This window comes from Ovis canadensis, chromosome 15 (genome assembly GCF_042477335.2).
Source record: "Ovis canadensis isolate MfBH-ARS-UI-01 breed Bighorn chromosome 15, ARS-UI_OviCan_v2, whole genome shotgun sequence".
NCBI lineage: Eukaryota > Metazoa > Chordata > Mammalia > Artiodactyla > Bovidae > Ovis > Ovis canadensis.
In genome coordinates this window covers 43,547,903-43,567,200 of record NC_091259.1, presented here as the reverse complement: position 1 = coordinate 43,567,200, position 19,298 = coordinate 43,547,903, and the positions used below count along the sequence as shown (strand labels likewise).

General features: G+C 47.8%; 1 protein-coding gene across 4 annotated transcripts in view; it reads right to left on the bottom strand.

The window, feature by feature from the left end:
• PLEKHA7 (pleckstrin homology domain containing A7) overlaps positions 1-19,298 on the bottom strand; it is a 220,434-nt gene that overhangs the window by 17,143 nt on the left and 183,993 nt on the right. For all 4 annotated transcript variants that reach the window (XM_069554252.1, XM_069554253.1, XM_069554254.1 and 1 more), the window contains 5 exons: positions 17,659-17,712; positions 8,312-8,380; positions 8,056-8,136; positions 6,726-6,875; positions 6,090-6,191 (listed from right to left, as the gene is read on the bottom strand). In XM_069554252.1, the coding sequence (XP_069410353.1) occupies positions 6,090-6,191; positions 6,726-6,875; positions 8,056-8,136; positions 8,312-8,380; positions 17,659-17,712 (456 nt within the window). The remainder of the gene's footprint in view (positions 1-6,089; positions 6,192-6,725; positions 6,876-8,055; positions 8,137-8,311; positions 8,381-17,658; positions 17,713-19,298) is intronic.

Genomic DNA, 19,298 nt, shown 5'->3' with positions numbered 1-19,298 from the left:
TCACCAGAGGCTTCTTCCTAGGTTTTCCGTTGTCATTTCAGACAGAGCCCCTCACTCTGGAGGACTGTATCCCCATGGGAAACCCCACTAGGGCTAGAGACAAGACTGCTTCACAGCTTCCTGGACAAATGCAGACGTGGGACAAGCCCCAGGTCCAGGCGAGGAATCTCAGAAGAGCTCTTGCCAGTGTACCTCGCCTGTTTGCACCCCATTTAAGAAAAGACTGCCTAAAATACAGAGTGATTCTATGAGGCTATCTAGACCAGCCACATTCAGAGACAGAAAGCAGAAGGCTGGTTGCCAGAGGCTGGGAGAAGCGGGAAGAGGGATTGTTGGTTAATGTGTACAGAGTTTCGGGTTTGCTAGATGAAAATAACTCTGAAGACTGAGTGTACAGCAATGTGAATACACTTAACGGTACCAAAGTGTATCCTTAAATGGTTATGGTGAACTTTTACGTTAGGTATATTTAACAATTTAAAAAACAGACTGTCTCAGGCAGCCACGGCAGAAGGGAAGAGAAGGCAAGGATGAGAAGTGACATGATCCGCAGAATATAAAGAGCATCTTTTTAACGACAGAACTGAGTCCTGGGATTTGGGGTATAATATAATGGGCAGAGTAGACATTATTTGGCAATAAAGAGGAATGAAGTACTACATCTGCTATAACATGGAGGAACCTTGAAAACATTATGCCAAGTGCAAGAAGCCAGACACATAAGTGCCGCATATTTATGGTTTCATTTCTATGAAATGCCCAGAATAGGTAAGTCCATATAGAAAGTAGAGCAGCGGCTGGCTAGGGCAGGGGTGGAGAGTTGGGGTGGGGATGAGGAGGGACTGTAAACAGGACCACGTTTCTTTAGGGGCAAGATGGGAATGTTACACACCTGATTGCAGGGATGGTTATACAGCTCTGTGGATTCACTAACAAATCAGTGAATTGTATACCTAAAATAGCGAATTTTATGGTATGTGAATCACATGATAAAGCTTTTTTTTTTTTAATAAAGTATAGTGGGAAAAGGGCCAGGCTACATGACCATGTGCACACTGGGATAAGTTACAACCAAAACCACCTGGGAAGATGCCATAGAAAGAGGTGAGCAGGATCTGCTTGACCAAGGGATCGTGGGCATCTTTTAATGGAGTTGTTTAAACATCAGATACGGTATTCTTTTAACTTTAAAATTATCATGTCCCACCTCATGGACTTAAAAAGGAAGCCTCCACACCCGTATTTCCTCTCAAGGTTCCCTGCCAGCCTCAAGTGGAAGAGTTCGCATTGTGTAATATTTGTGGATCACTGCTCCTGGATACCTCCCCATAGGGCCCGGCACTGAGCAGCTTCTCAGTACATGAATGTTGAATAAGTAAAGGACCAATCACATGAAATTCCCTGACCAAATACCGCCCAAGAGCCAGGACAACAGACATCTGAAGCCTCCCTCCTAAGCGGGGCTCTTCTACTCTCTCTGCCCGTCCAACATCGGTGCACATCCTCAGGGCTGATGTGCAAACAGCAGGCTTAATGCTCAGCTTCCCCTTAGGGTACAAGGGTCCTAAGACAGACATGTTACTGAGCTAAGGGGATTATCTCTAGAGCTGAAGACCCCAAGCAGAGGGCTGGAAAAGGAGAGGTGTGGGGTTAAGGTCCTCGCCGTCTCTCCTCCCCTTGCAGTCCACGTGGCATAGTTCTACCTGTCAATTCACAATCCTGCCCTCATTTTCTCTGTCATCCCAACATGTAAGAGAAGAGCAGAGAAAAGCAAAGCCCAGAGAACTTGTATCTTTCTCCAAGGACGATGGAATTTCAGAACTGAACGACAAGGTAAAGGAAGCTTTTGGGGGAGCAGCAGAGTGGGGTTTCATTCCTGTGTCCTCGCATCACACTGGGCTGGAAGGCTCCTATGGACTTCATTCAGCAAAGGTCTGAACTCAATGTCTGGAAGTAGGGACACCTACAGGCAGCCTCACCTATCACTGACTCTCACAGTCACCTGCCAGTTCTTTTATCCTCTGGTTTCCCTACTCAGGTGGCCGTGAGGATCTTCATAAATAAAGCCACTTATCTTGGCTGAAAAGGCTGTGGGCTTTCTCACAGCCAACGCTGGCTAAAGAGAGGTCAGTTTCCAAGCCTCATTACTGAGAATTTGCATATGGGTCTGCAAGCCTATCTCCAGTGTCAATGATTTATTTAGGACGCTCACAGCTTGCCTGGCCTAGAATTACACCAAAGAAGTTAACACTGAGTCTACTCAAAGGAAGGCTTTGTGAGATTCCCAGGGCACTGTGGCACTCAGGGAAAGCATGAGCAATGCCACTAGGCGAGGTAGAAATCAAGCTGCAGGGCCCTGGCTTCAGACTGGCCTATCTCCTAGTAACTTACAAGACTAAGTTCTGTACAAAGCCTGTGACAAGACCTGCATGTTGTACCCATTTGTTTGGGGGAGGGGGAAAAAGGATTCCAGGCCTGCTGTGTGTTAAGTCACCAAGAACTAAGGCACAGTAGAAACACAAATAGCCAATAATCATGAAAAGATATTTAACCTACTAGTAATTAAATAAAAGGTAATAAAAGCCAGATGTCCTTTTTTAGCAGGCAGACTGGCAAAAACTAAGGACGTTGATAACATCAAGTGTTGGCAAGGATTTGGGCAACCACTGTGAGTGGGAGGGCAAATGAGTGCAGCCTTTTAGAGGGTGGTTTTGAGTTACCCGCTAGCATTAAAGAGGTATACTTAATTCATGGCCATCGTTAAAAAGCCTACAACTAACAAATGCTGGAGAGGGTGTGGAGAAAAGGGAACTCTCAGACACTATAGGTGGGAATATAAGTTGGTGCAGCCACTATGGAAAATGGTATGGAGCTTCCTCAGAAAACTAAACGAACTACCATATGGTCTAGCAATCCCATTCCTGGGAATATACTCAGAAAAAACTATAATTCAAAAAGATACGTGTACCCGTATGTTCATAGCAGCACTATTCACAATAGCCAGAACATGGCAACAACCCGTGCCCACTGACAGATGAATGGGTAAAGAAGATGTGGTACATATATACAGCGGAATACTACTCAGCCACAAAAAAGCACAAAATAATGCCCCTTGCAGCAACATGGATGCAGCTAGAGATTATCTTACTTAAGTCAGAAAGAGAAAAATATCATATGATATCACTTATATGTGATACTTTGGCCACCTTATGCGAAGAGCCAACTCATTGGAAAAGATACTGATGCTAGGAAAGATTGCAGGCAAAAGGAGAAGAGGGCAGCAGAGGACAAGGTGGTGAGACAGCATCACGGACTGGATGGTCATGAATTTTAGTGAACTCTGGGAGATAGTGGAGGACAGAGAAGCCTGCCATGCTAGAGTCCATGGGGTCACAAAGATTGGGACACAACAACATATGTGGAATCTAAAATATGGCAAGACAGAAACTGGCTTGTAGACACGGAGATCAAGAGTTCTTGTTGCCAAGGGTGAGGGAGGGAGAATGATGGACTGGAGTTTTGGGTTGGCAGATGCAAACTATTTTATTTAGAATGGATAAACAACAAGGTCTTAATGCATAGCATGGGGAACTATATTCAATATCCTGTGATAAACCACAATGGAAAAAGAGTATTAAAAAAGAATGTGTATGTATAACCGAATTACTTCACTATGCAGCCGAGACTGGCACAACACAGTGAACTCATCATACTTCAATTAAAAAAAAAACTCACAAATTAAAAACTATGTGTACTCATTTCAACTCAACAAGTCCACTCCTAGGAGCTTATTTTAGATAAATGCTCATAAATAAGCCACCTTCCCTGGTGGCTCAGAGGTTAAAGCGTCTGCCTGCAATGTGGGAGATCTTGGTTCGATCCCTGGGTTGGATCCCCTGGAGAAGGCAATGGCAACCCACCCCAGTACTCTTGCCTGGAGAATCCCATGGATGGAGGAGCCTGGTAGGCTGTAGTCCATGGGGTTGCAAAGAGTTGGACACGACTGAGCCATAAGTAAGTTCTGATAGGCAATTACATGGATGCTCATTGTGACACCATTTACAAAAGCGAAACACTGCAAATAACGCAAATGCCCATCAGAAGAGGAAGGGCTAAACTAAAGTGTGGGATATCCACCTATGAAATGCTATGCAGCAGTCAAGAACTAATTCCATTCACTTAGACCAACAAAGTCGAACACAATTTCTGAGATTATGGAAATCTTCTATAACGTCTGCTGTCCAATACAGAAGCCACTAGCCACATGTGGCTACTGAACACATGAAATGATTCTGGTGTGACTAAGGAATACATTTTTAACTTAGTTCATTTTAATTAATTCATGTTTCAGTTTAAATAGCTATCATCCGGGGCAGCATAAACTTGGGGGTATCTTTCCTGGAAAGATTTCCATAACATAAAGTTATGACAAAGAAGCAAGTTACCAAACAACGTGTTAAGTATGATTCCTCTTTAAGTAAACCCAACTGCCTCCCCCAATAACTTATATGATACTACATGCGTGTGTTCATTTGGAAATGCACAGGTCATGGTCTGGAAGGCAGCACTGCAAACCAATGGCACTGACCACATGCAGGGAAGGTGACGGGACCAGGACAGAGAAGGAAGGAAGGGAGGGGAGCTTTTGTGTCTTTTTCTGATCTTGTTTCTCATTGTGTGGACTTCTCAGAGAGACGCATTTGTGTGTCATCTGTACAATTAAAGAAACAAAAGGAATGAAAAGCTAAAAAAAGAAAAATTACTGCTGAAATTAATGTGGATGGTTGAAGTCCAAGAAGACAAGTGTAACGAAATAGTTCAAGGAACTAGTAACTAGAAACAATCATTTGAAGGACTCTGCCAAGAATATCCACCTATTAATTTTTAAGCCACCATGCTAAATCTGGGGATACAAAAAGAATAGGAAACAGCTCAAATGAAGGAAAATTATGGGAAAACCCAACAGCCACAGGAGATAAACAAATTCTAGGTAACCTCACAGGCCAACCCTGAACTACAGGCAAGAATCTCCTGCATGTGGTCCTGGAGCAAGCTCTCTGGGACCAGCTTGAAGTGGTGAGTAAAAGCACAGCAGGGTCTGGGAAAAGCCTCCTAGTCCACAAACCTAAACCTTCTCCCAAATTCCTTCAGTTTTCTGGGGTGATGCTGATGTGCAGAGAGTCAATACGTTCATTAAATCACTTGAATGAAGAGGCCTGGCTAGAACTAGTTCACCAATTAGCAAGCCTCGCCCCAAAGCTGGCCCAGCATGGTGCCTCATATACAAGAAGCCTCAATTCAATGCTTGCTGACTTCAAATAAATAGGATTATGTCAGGGTCCTGAAGAGGGGTACAGATCTGAAGCTGAGTTCAAAAGCAGGTTATTTTCCATTTTCGGAATTTTGAGGGTGGGGTGGAAGCCCGGTTGGGTGCTCCAATGGAGAAACACTGGCAGCTGGAAGACCCAACCTGAAGAAGGAAAACCACACAGGGCCTTTCTTTCTCTCACCTTTGGAGGCAGAGGCAGCTATCAACGGGGTGGCCTGGTTTTAAGGTAGGGAAGGCAGGGCTCTAAGGCTGCCTATCCTGAGTGAGGCAGGGGCCACAGCAATGGGTATTGCCCCATTTGGCCTGAATTCACACTACTGATCCAGTGAGGGCTTGATAGCATGTATCCTCAGGAGTTAGGGAGGGGAGAGGAGGCAGGGCTTCCTGCTGCTAAGTGAGCAGCTAGGAAGCCAAGACAGGGCCAAGAACAAGGAACACAGATCACCCTCCAGCCCCTGAAACGTGCTCAAGGTCAGTACCGTCTCCTCTTGAGGCTGTTTCCCCAGATGATTAGCAGAGAAACCCTTAGAAAAATGCCAAGGTGCTTGTCTCTGAGAGCAGAGAGGCAGGGGGAGTTGAAGCGACGCTTCTCATGACAGCCTGGCAGTGGCAAGCGTTCCCCAAGAGACAGCTTGGGGTGATTAGCAGGCTGAGTTCAGGCGGACAAAGAGAAGGCCCCTGGATAAGGCTCACAGCCCCCATAAGTGAAGACTCCAAGAAGAAATCAGAGCTCAGGAGGGATGAAGAGCCCTTGGGTCACCTGGAAGAAAAAGGCTCTTCTGTGTTGCTCCTGCAGGGTCTGCTTGAGCTGCTCCACATCTCTTTCTAGCTTTAGGTACTCATTCCAGGCATTTTCCATCTCCTGTGGATCAAAGAAATGCTTCTGATTCTTAGTTATCCCATGCCCACCCCTCTACTCCTGACCACTGCTGACCCGACTACAGGGGAAGAGGGCAAGGGGTGCCTGATGCACCTCAGGCCACCTGCAGTGTCCCGTCTCCCACCCCTCTGGGTGCTTTAGTTCCCAGTTCTGGCAGAAAGGGACTGCACCACATCGGACAGACAAATTAAAGAGCAGAAATTCTGATGTCTCAGAGTTAACTGAACACGGATCAGGGGAACAGCTGTACAGGCTGCTCTGAGACAGCTGACCCCTTGGGTGTCACTGCAGTCACCCAGAGGCACTGACAGCATGCACCTTAAGGCACCGGAAGAGACGGACGTGTCACCCCTGACAAAGTAAGCTACTGTTAGGAGGCAGTCTGGAGGAGTTCTTCTATGCCAAGACTCTTGCCCCTGGCCACCTTCTCTGCTATAGGTTGGGAGACAAGAAAAGCAGCCCCCTCCCAGCCCATCCTGGGGGGGCAGGGGTGGGGCCGGGGGAGCATCTACGCACAGTGGACTCTCTGGAGAGCTCAGCCCGGATGTGGACAAGGTCTTCTTGCAGCAGCCTCTGCTGATAGGCGATCTTCTCAAGGTGCTGGGGCTGGTCTCGGTACTGCTCCATCTGTCTGTGCAACACCTCCAGCACGGACTCTAGCTGGTCCTGAGCCGGACCAGGGCCAAAGAGCAAGAGGATAGCAAGACATTTCCTGGTGGGCCCCTGCCAGGCCAGAAGCTAAACAAACCTGCTGGACCTAAGAAAGACTGAATGGCCAGCACCCAGCTAGGGGCCTGAGAGTCAAGGCCTCTGAGTCCAGCTCTAACTTTGTCTGCCCATTGGGTGGCCTTCTAGGACAAATAGCCTAACAGTTCTGTGCCTCAGTTTCATCGTCTATAAAGTCTATAAAGTGGGCATAAGGCCATCCACTCCTTAAGGGGATAAACTATGAGGCTAAATCAAAGAACAGATGGAAAACTCTCTAAGCTGTTGAAGAAGAAAATTATAAGCCAAGTCCTGTTGTTTAGCCTAAGAGATTTATGTAGTAATTTCTTCTCAGGTATGGAACCAGTCATAATTAACATCTTGGCCAGACTAGGACTGCTGGTTAAACCATTTTATTCACCATTAAGTGATCTTTTCAATATTCTGGATTAGATGACAAATTACCTTTCTTGGGTGTTCCTTATAAACTATACTCCTGCTTGAATGTTAAATTTTTATTTCTAAAGTTCAAGATGTTTGAATGTTCAATTTATGTATTTAAACTACAGTAAACCAACCTTTTTTATAAAAAAAAAAAGTCATGTTATTTATAAACTTTTGAGTATCATGAATATAATGCCTTGTTAAAATGCAGGAAAAAGTTCACACAAAGTGTCTAAGAGACCAAATATCAGTGGCTACCAGCCCATTCCTCTGCTCCACACTTGCTTCCTCTACAGCCGGGATCCTTAGAGGAAAGGAGGCTTAGGAAGAGACAACCTCTGCTGCATTACGACTCTGGCCACTTCCCCCAAGGCAGCCCCCCATCCCTGGGGTTCGGGGTGTGGCATCATCACTACAAGCCAGGCCGAGCTCTCAGGGCTGCTGGGGAGAGCTGGGTCAGGGCAGAATTAAGGTTGGGGACATGGTATTTGGAATAAGTAGGCTGAGGTTGCCCCACAAGGCTTCCTCTGGGTTCAGACAGAAACCCCACAAGATACCCTTAAAATTCAAAGACACTGTTCTAGATAAAGTAATACCTGCTGTCCAATACTAACACGAGAGCCCAGCCTATATTGAGGAAAGACAAGATGACTAAAGCCCCACCGCCCAGCCCGAGATTCACAAAACTGATACACACTTTGTTCTCCTTAAGGGCTCGCATCTTGTCTTCCAAGTCCTGGAGGACCCTGTCTTGTTCACAGAAGACGCTCAGCTTCACCTGTGAACAAGAACAGGCTGAAGAGGGCCTGGGGGCACGAGGAAAGGGCACAGCCCTGGACAGTTACCCAAAAGCCTTTGGCTACGGAACCATCCAAACCCTGCCTGAAGCAGCCCACCCCGGGCCTGGGGGCGGCGGGCAGGTGAGGGGTCAGCCTGTCACCCTGCTCACTCACGTCAATGTCACTCTCGGCGATCTTCACCGGCTTCAGACTTCGGTCCTTGAGGAGATCCCGGCCTGTCATCTGGGAGGTGAACAATTTAGAGAAGACTTAACCACGGGGTTCAGAATCAGAACTCAGAAGGGAAAGTTCGCCCTACAACAGACAGGTATAGAAATCTCGGCAGTGGTAAGGAGGGTCACGGCACGGAAAGGGAAGAAACATGGGCAATATCTGCTTTAATTTTATGCTTATTTCATTTCAGGGAAAAAATAAATGAGATCTTACTAGAACTTACAAGTTTCTCAAAGAAAATATAGACTTTCAAGTTAAGAATCAATAGTAAAGGTTTAAATTTGGTTCAAATGAGTTTAGTATAAATCATAGAAGATTTGCCACTGATAAGAGAGTTTTGCTACTAAATCTGGGGTCACACATAATTAACAGAAGTCCATGACCCCTGCCCAGGGCTATGGAGTGAGTGGACCAAGAAAAACTAGCAAATCCCTTGGGCATCATTGAGCCCTTAGTTCAAGGAAGTCTGAGCGGCCCACACCCCATGAATACGATCAGCCTTCCTCATTCTCCACCGTTTAGCAAGAGGATCTGGTCAAAGGAAGAAGCACCTGGGTGATTCCTGGCTGGAGTTTTCAACTGATCCCTGAATAGCTGAGGTTAGTCTGAACCTGCAATACAAGTTACCCTGCCCTCTCAGGAAAAGAAACCGCAAAGCAGCAGGCAAAACCACCCACACTTAGGGGCCAGCAGAATTCCACAGGATCTGCCATCTCTTCCTGGACCGGTGCGGGCAACATGTCGCCCTTCACTCACTGGCCTCCACGAAATTAAACAGCATCTCTCTAGGCCATGTTTTCATTTCCACCAAGCTCCTTCTTTGTCAAACACTGCAGGAGCAGAGGGACCTTTTTCACAGGTGCACCCCAATGGCCAAACCATGGTCAGGGATGGCCAGGTCAAATGCCCCTTGTAGGGGAGGCTATCTTGCTGAACTCCGGTTTGCAGATCTGGCCAGAGAAATGGAGGGTGGAGCTGGCTACAGCAGAGAGAGATGGTGTGCGCACTACGCAGAGGGTCCCACTACAGATGGACACACAGCTGCTGGAGAAACGGCCCTCACTTCCTCCCTACTCTATCCAGTTTGTGAGTGTGAATCAGAAGCAGAAATAGATTAGCAAATATTCCCCTCAGAATTCAAAAACTGTGTACTCAGATCCAAAGGTCAAGGTCAAGGGAGAAGCCATCTTCACGCCCTGAGCTGAGGGCAGAGTCTGGGCTGCAGACCCACCCCACCCGTTCCCCTGCTCTCTTGGTTGGCACAGTGGAGGACAGGGACCACTGTCTTCTTTATCTTGGGGGAAGTCAGCCCTGGACAGAAGGCCTGGCACTCTGGAAGGCAATAGGCAAATTGCTTCCTGCCTCCCAGGCAGGTGAAAGGGAAATATATGTAGGTCAATTCTAGAAAGAAGTAGAATCCAGCCAAATTCTGCTCTTCAAACTGGCAAATTATGTGTACGTACACAGTCACATACAGTCACAGAACACACTGACCACAACAAGAATTCACAAAAACAGACTGCGCTGGCTCCGGCAGGGGCAGGGGCTGTGTGGTGGGGAAGGGAGGGAGAAGAATGAATCCTCGGGAACCAGGGACAGCTGAACTTCCCAGGCAGGACGTGGGAACCCAGCGGGCAGAGGGTGGGGTCCTTCATTCTGTGTCACCGTCCTTTGCCCAAGTGAGGGGCCGTGTGCTTGTCTGCTCTCCCAGGGGCTGACCCTGGCTTGCTTCCTAGGAAGAAATCAGTTTCCAATTGAGATATGCCTTGGGGATTTTTTCCTCTTAGCAAAAACTCTTTCCTTTCTGTCACTGAAGCTTTTTTCTGGATGATATGTTTTTGATACTGAAATAGCAAAGGCAGGGAGTCCAACTGAGCAATGCCTCATTTATCCAGCACCGTCAGGCAAGGAATGAGGTATTTCTACACAAAAAGGGCACTTTCAGAAAGCTCTTAAACTTTTTGATGGAAAGCTTTCTAAAAGTATGTTCTTCACTGCCTTCATGGAATACTGAATATAAATGTGACCTTTCTGGGGATGAATCAGAGTCATTACAAAAATCAGTAATATAGAACTTCTTAGAAGGTAGTGTTCAAGACCATTTGCTTATCTAGTAAAATGCTCCCAAATTTCTGTGTTTTCATTTCCATTTCAGATGGACATAAAATGTTTCTTCTCTCTCAGGATATTAGCACTCTCTCTTTTCTAAGAAATAACTTTCTCTTTGTCCCCTCTTAATGTGAGGCTTTTAAGGTGCTACAACTTAGGAATTCAAGTGACCGAGTCTATTAGGATTAGAAACTCAGCTGACGGGACCCACTTGCTGTCCTTCTGTCTCCCTCCCTCCATCTGGGCCTGGTACCCATCCGGGGATATCCTCACACACCTGGTGTCTGCCACTGCTAGGAGCCTTAGTAGACAATCTGTTTCCTCTTACTTGACAGTAATATATTTAGGAGTAACTGTGGGGATCCCATGGATGCAGGAGCCTGGTGGGCTGCAGTCCATGGGGTCGCGAGGAGTCAGACATGACTGAGCAACTTCACTTTCACTTTTCACTTTCATGCATTGGAGAAGGCAATGGCAACCCACTCCAATACTCTTGCCTGGAGAATCCCAGAGACGGGAGCCTGGTGGGCTGCTGTCTATGGGGTCGCACAGAGTAGGACATGACTGAAGCGACTTAGCAGCAGCAGCAGCAGTGGGGACTGTCACGTATTTTCTCTGTAACCTCAAAGCCCAGCCCAGGGCCCAAAGTACTGAGGATATTTGAGAAGCGTTTGTTTAGTGAGCCTGTGAATGTAACAAAACCAGGTGTGCTGGCTGTGCTCAGGGCCTACGTCCTCTTTCTATGGGGTAAAGGTCACAGGCTTCAGGGCAGAGGCTACGGGACAGTGTTTAGATAGCTCACAGCCCCTTTAAGCTTCTAAATTTAGCTTCATTCCAGAGAATCAAGGCTACTAAACATAGTCACAGCAGTACGTTACATCTAATTTTCCTTTCCAAATTGCACTTTGTGATAGCAATGCTTAAATCCATTCAGAACATTAACTATGAGTCCACAACTGTGGGTCCAACTAAGTCACCAGAAAAAGTGAAGTAAGTGGGCACTCGTTCATTTGAAAGAGTCTTGGCGTCAGAAAGGAATTAACGGTCACCCAGGCATCTGACTCCCCTCCTGTACACTCGAAGACACCTTCGCTCAGGGCTTAAGATGGCTGGACACAGCTCCTGCATTCCCACCTGCAGCCTCCCGTGGGATGCTATAAGAGCTGGCCACGTTTCAGGCATTGCCTCTGCATCTCTCAAAGAGGAGGGTGATGGGCAGGTGGGTGCTTTGTTCTAGTCCAGATCTAGAATGTTTTCAAACATCAACACCTTTTCCCAAAGTAGGGCCACCCTAATATCAGGGCTACGGTAGAATCTCAGGACACCCCAGCTCCTCCAAGGTGACCAGGAACTGCTGCTCCCTCCCCAGGAACGCGTGCTCTAGGGCAGCCCTCACCACGGAGGCAGACGAGTGAGAATGGGAACACAACACAAGCTGGTGGCAAGCTAGGCAGGCCCCCGCTCCGCCCCCTGACGGCAGCACAAAAGATGGAGTCACAAAACACTACAGATGAGAGGCTCAGCCTGGTGCACCAGCCAAAACGCTGAGGGAGCTTCAGTAGAAAGAAAATAAACCGAAAATGACTTGCAGGAAGCCTGGGGGCGGTCAGGAGAGCCCCTGGTTAAGCAAGTGATGGAGTCGGCACTGAGCCAGAAGCAATGGAATGGCCCCGCCTGGAGACACAGATCAGGTCATCTTACGCTTCTCCTGGGCCGACAGCCCCGTGCTGACTTCTTCAGCACTTTGTAAAGCACGTTGATCAAAGGTTCATTATTTTTTATCTGTTCCAAACAGAAAGGCAAATACAACAAAATGTAACAGGTAAGACATCAAACGACATTTGAAAGAGCCAGAATTTGGGGATGTGGCAAGGGGAAGCCTTAGGAGGATGTGTGTTGTGCAGTTTTAATGAGTGGGTCTCAGCTGGTTATGCTGCTTCCCAGCCAGTGGACCTTTCCAGATTTCAGTTCCCTCATCTGTAAACCGGCTTCCTAAGCGCTGCCTGGAGGGTCTTCGTGAGAGCGCCGATTTCAGTGCCCATGTCCTTCCTGGTTCTGAAGGCAAGAGGGGACTCTGCTTCTTCCTGCATCCTCCCCCATCACATACTGAAAGATACCAAATCTGTGGTTTAGCATGGAGCCATGCGTTAGTTTCAGCCCCACCACATTTTCCACCTTGGGTCCCTCAGACTCTTGCTGCTACACCTAAATGATTGTCTTACCAATGATGCCAAATGCTTCCAGCTCCCATGAGGGACCACTCTCCCCACCTGCCAAGACTGGATCTCATCTCTGCCTCCAACACTGAGATCACACAGGAGCTTTCAAAAATACTGATGCCCGAGTCCCACTCCAAGAGAATTTGGATGTAACTGGTCTGTGGTGGGGCCTGGGCACTGGGATTCTTAAAAGCCCTTCTGGGTGAGTCTAATAGGTAGCCAGGAGTGGGAGCCACTGCTTTAAAAAGGGGTTCTTAAACTCGAGCATCCTTCAGAATCACCTGGAGGGCTGTGAATATACAAATTTGCTGGGCCCCATCACCAGTGGTTCTCACTAAGCAGCTCTGGGGTGGGACCCAACATTTCGCATTTCTGACAAATTCCTAGGAAGTGCTGACACTGTCAATCTGGGATCACATTTTGAGGATCACTGCTTTGAAACCATGTTTCTCAGCCACAGCTACACATGAGAAGCACCTAGGGAGTTTTTGTTTCCTCCCTTCCCTCCCATTCTTTCCTTCTTAAAGGGTGATACCTGAGTACTACCAATTAAATCAGAGTCTCTAAAGGGTAAGACCCAAGCATCCATATGCATTTTAAAAACAACTGGTTGCTCTAGTTCATGACCAAGGTTAACAACCTCTCTCCAGAATAACAGACCTCAACTTTCTGTGCACAAAAATCCCGCCAGAGCTTGATTTTTAAAAACATAGAATTCTGGGCATCATTTCCAGAGATGCCAAGCATCCTCCAGACCTGCAATTTTTTAAATCAAGCTCCGGGCCATCCTGAGACAGATGATGTCCCAGACCATGACTTAAGGACTCTGCTCCGGAAACAGGCTCTGAACAGAGAAGCCCCGATCTCAAGCTCAGACAGGAAAAAGTCCAGAGACTAGGCACTTGGAGCCACTGATAACATCTCTCACCAGGGACAAGAGCCCCTCTGGGGCTGATTGCAACTGCTCCACCTAATGCGGCTGCAGGTACCCTCTCCCTACCTCACTTTCCCTGCTTTCCAGTTACATAAAAATAGTTCAAGCTGTCAATAACTGCAAATCCTCACACCTGCTTCTTAGACCTGGCTTAGGTGTAGGGTTCTGAAGAGCAGAACATTAATGCCAAAAATACAACTCAGTGAATACAACTTCAGGGCAGGCACTGGGAAGAAAGGAGGCAGGTGTGAAGTTAGTCACAGGGTTCGAATCTCAGTTGCCTAACTTTGCAGAAATTACCCCTCTGGGTAATTTGATTAGTGTGGTGGGGATAATAATTTGTATTTGCTCGCAGAGGATTTAAGTGAGATGATGAACATCAGGTGCCCAAACAATGCCAGGCAGGAACAGATGCTTAATCAACATGAAATCCTTTCCACCCTGGCAACATCAAGTAAAATGCCAAGGAAATCAACATTTCCAAAGAACACTAACACACAGCATTTTTTAAGACAGTGGAGTCTGCTTCTACTTGATCCTTTGGCACCCCAGAAGGAATGCTCAGACCAGACTCCACAACACATGGGCAAGCACACACCACCAACTGGTTCTGGAAGATGAGGATCAGCTGATGGGACGTGGGCTTGGGATCCTCAAGTCTGTGGCACTTGGGATAGAGACATGGGGGACCCTAGGCCCACCTGGTGGGGGCAGGGAGACTATCTTTCTCCAGAAAGGCTTAGCTCTCCTCTTGAGGACCCAGGAGGAACCTCTCCCAAGAAGCTGATCACAGCAGGGGTGTGCTCAGCGGCATCTCCGCACACAGGTTGGGCTACACACCCGTTCAGATGTCAACCTTTCTGAAAGTGACTCACAGCACAAACCCTGGCATCTTTCCCCACACGTGCTGCTGGTAAGCCAAGTGTCTCTCATCTGCTGGTGCTGTCACTGGGGGACGGGTTCTCTAAGAGGAGCTTAGCAACTGGAGTAGCAACTATAAGAGCAGGGAAGTGCTGGCATCAACACAGCTGTTTTTCATGGCAAACAGTGACAATTTCCAATCACGAGCTACTGTTTTGGTCACACACGGCTCCTAGCTGGTAAAGACACAAGGATCCACCTTGCCTCTCTCTAACACAGCATGCACATTTCCTGGCAGAAAAATCCCAGTTCAGCTCCATAAAAAGACGAATGCCTTTGGGTCCACAGTAGTAGAGGCGGTATTGTAAAAGCGGCCAGGAGGCAGGGGGCTTTAGAGCACCAGTGTCAGAGTCAGTGCTACACCCAAGTATGGATTCCTCAGTGACTACCAACACAGCCTTGGGAAAGTCGTTTATTTCTTTGAGGTTTGGTTAGTGAAAAATATACCACCACCTCCTTTATAGGGCTACTTACAGGGGTTACTTAATTGAATAGAAGTGAAGTAATACACGGTAACTGACATACACACCCTCTGTGGCTATTCAGTTTCTGTGGGGAGTCAGGACTCACAGGGCCTTCTGGCTCTGCTCCATTATCCTATACCTCAGTTACCCCTCCCCTCTCTCTCAATCCCTTTAGCTCAATGCAGGTTTGATCCCTGGGTCTGGAAGATCCCCTGGAGGAAGCAATAGTAACCCATTCCACTACTCTTGCCTGGAGAATCCCATGGGCAGAGGAGCCTGGTGGGCTGCAGTCCATGGGGTCACAGAGAGTCAGACACGACTGAAGAGACTTAGCACACACACTACTACAATCTTTAAACAAACCTGAGCTGGATCTTCTCTCTGGGACCCACTGTGAGATCAGCTATCCCACACAGATGGGAATCAGAAGACAGCTACTTCCTGTGACTCTGGCTCAGGCGCTTTATTAAGTTCCCATGCACCAAGCATGCTGAAGAGTTCTACAAGGTACACTTGTGCTGCCGTGAGCCACGCCTCTCCCACAGGCCCAGATGACATCACAGATGCTCTACAAATACTTCTGTGTGGCCTGCATGGCCCCAGAGCCACAGTGAAAGAAGAACTGAACGGGGGCACGGTGAGGCCAGGGAACAAGGATGCGGGGATACCCTGAGCAGGTGTAGATCAAGGGCTACTGATCCTCGCTCTAGGTCAGACAGGGAAGGTGGGCATGGCGGGAGGACCTGCCCAGGATCAGAGTATTGGAGGCTGGGCTGGGTTGCCCATCTGGCCCACGCCACCATGTCTGAGCACTTGGCATCCTGAGGGCTGACTGCCACCACCAACAACACTCACTCATGTTCTGCATGACCTAACGACCACATAAGCTAGGAGACATCCTGGCTTTGAGAGAACCCTCTTTGTTTAGCTCAACTATGAAAGCCAAGTCTGACTTTTGTTCACTGCACCTTCCGTCCTAAAGCCTAGGACAGATTCAGGAACCTGAACAATCTGCCCCAACGTCTCCAGAGCCCCAGGCACACCCTGGCTCCCACCGTTCCCTTTCCTTTAATTTCAACCAACCCAAGCCCTCTGGTTCTTCAAGGCTCCAGACACATGCTGCCGCCTCCAGAAGCCTTGCTGACACGTCAGCCCACGGGGATCCTCACTCTCTCAGATCTGAGCACTGAGCCAGACACATCTTTATACACTCCTTGCCATAAATCTGTGTTATTTCAGGATATTTTCTTTCCCCAGCCCAGAGCATTTGGAAGTTTCTCAAGGAAAGAAAGCCTTAGTTTTTCTCTTGCCTCTCCCCCAGTTTCTCCGAGCTGGGTATAGCACAAACGCTCAAGTTATTAACAGATAGGTAAGTTAAGTGAGCGATTCCTAATCAAAGGCCTCGATCTTGCCTCAGAGTGGGGAGGCCTCTCATCTGCTGCCTGAGGACCCAGCACTCATAGTCCTGCTTCTGCAAGGCTGGATGATGAGCCCGGGTTAAAAATATGTCAAGCAGGTACCCTGGAGGCTGAGGGAGGCATGCCTCAGTGACCATCACCTGGGTGTCCTCCCTTGGGGGCCCTTGCCCGCCCTCTCACACCCACAGTAAATTAAAGGTCACATTCCTTCAGTCTATGTCCTGCCTCAGGCATAAGAAGTGCTTTTCACAGTGGGAGCTTTTGGAGAGCTGTGGGAACAAAACAATAGCTGCTCTCTTCCTGGCAGAATGCCTCTCGCTTCTCCAGCAACTTGCCCAGTTCTCTCTGTGCTCTGGAGGTTGATTTAGAGCCTGAACTTCATCACCTACAGGGAGGGGTCTGGTGTTCATCTCCTAAACACGGGTAGAAGACCACAGTACCCCTCAGGGGCACCGGATTCTGTGTGGTACCTGCTCCCCCAGCAACAAAACTGAAGCCACTCAACTAGCGGTGCCTGAAAACACGCATCAGGGACATCCTGTGAACCAAACCCACCCCTACCCCATTGGAGGCTCTGAAGAAGCAGCTCAGTATCATCTGGAGAGACCCTGTGGTTCTAACCAACGACAGGAAGAGAGCAAGTGTGTGTGCCCTCATTTTGTAAACCAGAAACCTGGCAGCAAAATTCATAAGAAACTAAGAGCCCAGTGTCAGAGGCTATAAGAAATAAAACTCTTCTGAAAGGGAGAAACTTCCAGATATAAAATAAATAAATCATGAGGCAGTAATATACAGCATGGTGACTATAGTTATTAATACTACATTGCGTATTTGAAAGTTGCTTAGAGAGTAGATCTTAAAAGTTCTCATCACAGGAAAAAAGAATTCATAACCAAGAATGGTGATGGATGTTAATCAGACTTACAGTCACTTCCTAACACATACAAATGTCATTTTGTTGTACACCTGGAACCAATACAATGTAATATGTTAATTACATTCCATTTGAAAAATGAAATTTTCAAAGCCACAGCAACCAAAGGAAAAAAAAATCAAAAACACCAAAACAAAACTTCTGCCTTCTGATTCAGATAGGCGACATCTTCATTTGAAACCCAGATTTATAAGACCCGCAAGGCCTCTGGCTTTGGGGCTGGTCTCTGATGAGGCTGACACTCAGAAAGGTAAGCACCAAGGAAAGCAGACCCCTGAGGCCACTCACCTTTAGGTCCAGGTACTCCAGGTCTTTCTTCAGCTGGAGGTAGGTATCGTCAGCCTTCAAATGAAGCAGAGAGAGAAAAAAAGACAGCTATGAAAACCCAAAGGTGTCCCTTCGAGTGTGAATCATTTACATGGTGCAGCTTCAGGGACAAGAGACCACAGGAGAACAACATATCCGAGCCACAGAGGAAGCACAGATGTCTTGGTGCAGCTCAGAGCCCCTCAGCATGGTGGATCTCACGGGTGCACCATGTGGGGAAGGCCAGTGTGCCCCCACCATGGGCTGGGGACAGTCTGAGGGGAGCAGGGGGCCAGCACACATCACATCAGAGGGCTAGGAGAGCAGCGCAGCTGAGGTGGAGGTGAGCTCCGGACACAGAGCTAGAGGGGTCTCCCTGGGGGACATGCTACGTTCCAAACCTGGTCGCCAGACCTCTGCACTGTGCAGAGGAAAATGACCCCTGATCGCTGCAGACTGGTGCCTGGAAGAGGCATGGAGAAGACGCAGGTGACCCAGGGAGGTCCCCTTACGACCTTGGATTCCCAGAGGATAAGCACCTGAGGCTACATAAAGTCCCCGGGAGGTTCTGGCTCCATTTGCTCAGCATGAAGTCAAGGTGGCTGTGCCAGGAGCTAGATCAGGAAGGTCCAGGCAAACCGACCTGCCTGCGTCATCTCTGACAGTCTGTTGAGTTCTTCAGTATAATGACCAGAAGCAGTGAGAATAAGAAAAAGACTCTCTGATTCCCTAGAACTGGTGCTTTCCACGTAATGGATTACAGAAGCTAACTGTGAGGCAGAGGGACTATGAAAGCTTCAGAAAAACAGTCCAGCACTTTCTCAGCCAGCTCAGAGGCCTCTCAGCAAGCCAGGGCTGCAAGTGTGGTCTGGGTTTACAGCTCTGATGTAATGCCAACAAAAGCAGGGACTTCCCCAGTGGTCAAGATGCTGTGCTTCCACTGCAGGGATCATGGGTTTGATCCCTAGTCAGGGAACTAAGATCCCAAAAGTTGTGTGATTAATTTTTTTAATCCCCAAAATTAAAAAATAGACTACAGGCTTGCTGAAGTATTTTTTAAGAATAAATAAATAATGCTAAATGTTTAGGCAGTGTTTTAAAGCATAAGAAGGCCTTAAGGACCATGGCCAGGGACACCAGTGGCTTCCAAGATCTTATTTCTGATTCTAAACTGTCTCCTCACCCATTCCTACTTCCTCAGTCAGCTCAGTTCCACAGCAGTAAGAGGGATTGCACAGAGCAATGTTATTAAAAAATCACCCAAATTCACAACTTAGGATTTTTGCATATGTTGCCTTAGATTCACTTTTCCAAAGACATTTCCTGAGTCCTTCAGGGCCCACTAAAATAGGACAGGAAAGGAAGGTGACAATCCCTCACCCTCCTCATCTGTCCTCTACCTACTTCTGTGCAGCCAGGAGGCCAGCCTTGTGTGGACCAGCATTTTCTTTAGGATGATGCCCAGGATAACAACTGACTGGCCACGCAAGGAGCTTGCCTGCAACCCCCCCCATGTCTTGGAAACACTGTGCCAGACAGGACCTGCAATTCGGCTCCGGCCTTGCATACCCCTGACTGCAGGATCCTGGGCAAATCACTTCCCCACCTGTCTCACCTAAGCT